Here is a 3247-nt window from a genome sequence, read left to right on the forward strand (position 1 = left end):
TATGTGTTTGCAGTACACAAGCCACGGTTAAGACAGCTGACTCCATTGTGATGTGACCCTGTCTCTCTCTATCTCTCTCTCTCTCGCTCTCTCGCGCTCTCTCGCTCTCTCTCTCTCTCTCTCTCGCTCTCTCTCTCTCTCTCACTCTCGCTCTCTCGCGCTTGCTCTCTCTCTCTCTCTTTGATAAAGAATATCTCTTTGGTTTTGAGACTTTAGTCTTTGCAACTTCAGGGATCTTATCTATGCACAATCAGCTTGTAACACTCCAAAGAGAAAGAAAAAATTTAAATCGCATCATATGACCCCTTTAACCGTGGCTTGTGTACTGCAAACACATACCAGCTTCATCACTGTGTCTGTCACGCGACTCTGTTGCCCTTTCGGGCTTGAACTGATGGTAAAACTAACTGTCTTGATGTTTACTTTGAAAGCTGACGCTCGCGATTATGGTAAGGGGCGTTACATTTCCGACTCGTGCTTGTGGTGTTCGGCCAATCACAATGCACTGGGTCAGCTGGCCAATCAGAGCAGACTGCGCTTGTCAAAGGAGGGGGCTTTGTTGAAAACGACGTGTTTGAGAGAGGCGGGGCATAGAGGACCTACAATAATGTACAGTATTTGAAAAATAATGTGTTTTTTGAACATTAAAGCATGTCAACATATTCTGTTACACCAAATACACAAAATAATGATCTTTAAAATAGCATCATATGACCCCTTTAAATATCAGCGTTCTATTCTTTTTACAACACCTAATGTAAAGCTTCCATATACATTCATCATAAAATTCTCATGTTGATGATAATGTCTGTTATTTTCCAACTACTGATAGTCTAGTATTGTTATTGATAACTATTGATTTTAAAATGCAAGTTAAAAATTGTATTCCACATCTTGTCATTTTATTAGTCGATCATGATTGCCAATTACGACGGACTTTTATTTTGAAATTATTTTCCGGAAGCAAGTAGAAAGATCTCGTAGGTTTCCTCGATGTCCTTCCTGCGCTGGATCTCTGATGCAACCGTGTTTGTTATGGTGAAGGATCACTGGATTCTGCGTCCTTAAATGAGTGTTTTTGATCTGTTTCGTGGGTTTTTCGGGGTTCCCGGTGGTCATTATCGTGGTGATGGCCGCAGGTGAGGCTGTCTAACATTTTTAAGTGTAAATGTCCCCTGACAGCAGCAGCTGTTAGACTAAATAACACTTTAATATAAGAGTTGATCTTGTGTAATTGACAAGATACACTGTATAGGTTATAATATTGTGTATAGTGTTATAAACTTAAATGCTTCAAAATATTTCTCTTCATTTTGTTCTTGTGGAGGTTTCTCTATTGGTGCCAATGAAAGTAAATGCTTACTGAATGTGTTTTTATAACCATATAAAGTTTTATAGAGTATTGTGATATTTTAAAGAATTTGTAATTGCCAGTACAGTTCTGAATGATTTGATAATGCATTCATTGGTGTAGTTTTATTCACCAGAATCATTTACAGATTGCTATTATATGTGAAGCCATATGGAGCAGTACATGCTCTCTTTCGGTTTTACTTCGACACATCAGGGCATAAATAACAGTGGGCTTCATATTTTGATTATTATTCTAGAATGTGAAAAATGGCAGTAATGAAGAATGAGAAATCGAACCTCAGAATACAGTTTTATTTTTTTTAAATTAACCCGTTTTAATTAGTTCTAAAAATAAATGTAGCCCTAGTTGGTCTAAAGTGTATTTATTTTTCCTGATAAATACAATACACTGACATTGTGTAGTTCTGAGCAGTTTGCTAATTTAAATGTGTTTTGATCAGGGACCCCTTCTTTGATGGTATGATTCATGAAGATGATGAAGACGAGGACGATGACAATGGATTTCACCACGATGACTTTAATAGGCCCCGTAGGGACCCGTTTGATGATGCCTTTAGATTTGGTTTCAGTTTTGGGCCTGGTGGGATGCGCTTCGAGGAACCTGAGCTGTTCGGCCAGATCTTCAGGGACATGGAGGAGATCTTTGCCGGTCTAGGCCGCTTTGATGAGCGCCATGGCTTTGGACACAGAGGTACGTTTGTATGCTCTGTTCCACAAGTTGCAATTATTTATTTATTTTTAACTTAACTTGTTCAAAGTATTTCTTCAACTTCCAAGATTGTTCTTTATCTTAATTTAGATAATGTAAGCTTATTAGATGCATTTTAAGTATATGTTACTATCTCCTCCTGCTCTTCTCCTTCCCAACAGGTGCCCCATCAGTAGAAGCTCCGCCTCCTCAGGAAGGTGCAGAGAAAGGCAGGGGTCAGGCAGGAAGTAGTAACCCGATTAGAGATTTCATGTTGAAGTCTCCTGACAGTTCACCCTACACACCACCCCTCCCTCCCCCCTCTGGGGCACCAAAGGACAGGGATTCTTCTTCTCCACAGGATCCCAGCAGCCGCTTTCCTCAGTGGAGACCCTTCTCAAAGGTAAACCAATTCACAGATTCAGTGCTTTAGAGTCTTGCCATGCTGGGTCCTCACCTGATTGTCTTTATTTTATTTTTAGTTTCATGATTTTTGGAAAGATGGCCTATTAAGACCAAAAGAGGGAGAGAAAAAAGAGGATGGAGGTAATGCATTTAGCTTTTTTTTCTCTATGATTTAAATGTATGTACAGACTAGGGGTGGAACGATACATGTATTCGTACCGAACCGTCACGGTACGGACATCTCGGTTCGGTGCATGAGGCCTTACAATCGAATACAGGCAATTCTTGATAACCGGTGTTGTGCCGAATTCTGCACCCCTGCCAGGTTATGCACCCCCCCCGTTGAAGTCGCTACCTGATTGCCTAATCCCAAACCCCACCCCTAATCCTAACCCCTCCCCCACACCTACTCCTAAACCTACGAATACTAGGGGATGCATAATCTGGCAGGGTGCAAATATCGGCACTACACCAGCCGCCAGCAGAAGAACAGCGAATGCTGTGAGTTGCGCACTTGAAAACAAAGCGCACTAGACTGCGACCATGTGCTGACTCTGAATGCATCTCACAGACTGACAAAGGAGTATACTTTAAAGGCTTGTGCACTCAACTGTTTGCGAAATGGAGCTTTGTGCTTGTGTATCCTACCTCTCTCATTTGGCACAAATCCAAATATTCCATAATATTTCCATATTTGCGGTGTAACGTATCTGAATCCTGAGTAGGCTGAATAGGCTTTGTATTTCAGTCGTGTTCCAACGGTGACACAGAGGCGGGCGC

At 41.2% G+C, this 3247-nt stretch overlaps 1 protein-coding gene across 1 annotated transcript in view; it reads left to right on the forward strand.

Annotated features, from left to right (window-relative positions):
- The first annotated feature begins 976 nt into the window (after positions 1 to 976).
- The window catches only part of hax1 (HCLS1 associated protein X-1), a 5228-nt gene continuing 2957 nt past the window's right edge, over positions 977 to 3247 (forward strand). Inside the window, exons 1-4 of the mRNA XM_016569663.1 lie at positions 977 to 1139; positions 1815 to 2065; positions 2245 to 2465; positions 2545 to 2608. Of these exons, the coding sequence (XP_016425149.1) occupies positions 1069 to 1139; positions 1815 to 2065; positions 2245 to 2465; positions 2545 to 2608 (607 nt within the window). The 5' untranslated portion in view covers positions 977 to 1068. The remainder of the gene's footprint in view (positions 1140 to 1814; positions 2066 to 2244; positions 2466 to 2544; positions 2609 to 3247) is intronic.

Source organism: Sinocyclocheilus rhinocerous, unplaced genomic scaffold (genome assembly GCF_001515625.1).
Source record: "Sinocyclocheilus rhinocerous isolate Xijiao unplaced genomic scaffold, SAMN03320098_v1.1 scaffold1433, whole genome shotgun sequence".
NCBI lineage: Eukaryota > Metazoa > Chordata > Actinopteri > Cypriniformes > Cyprinidae > Sinocyclocheilus > Sinocyclocheilus rhinocerous.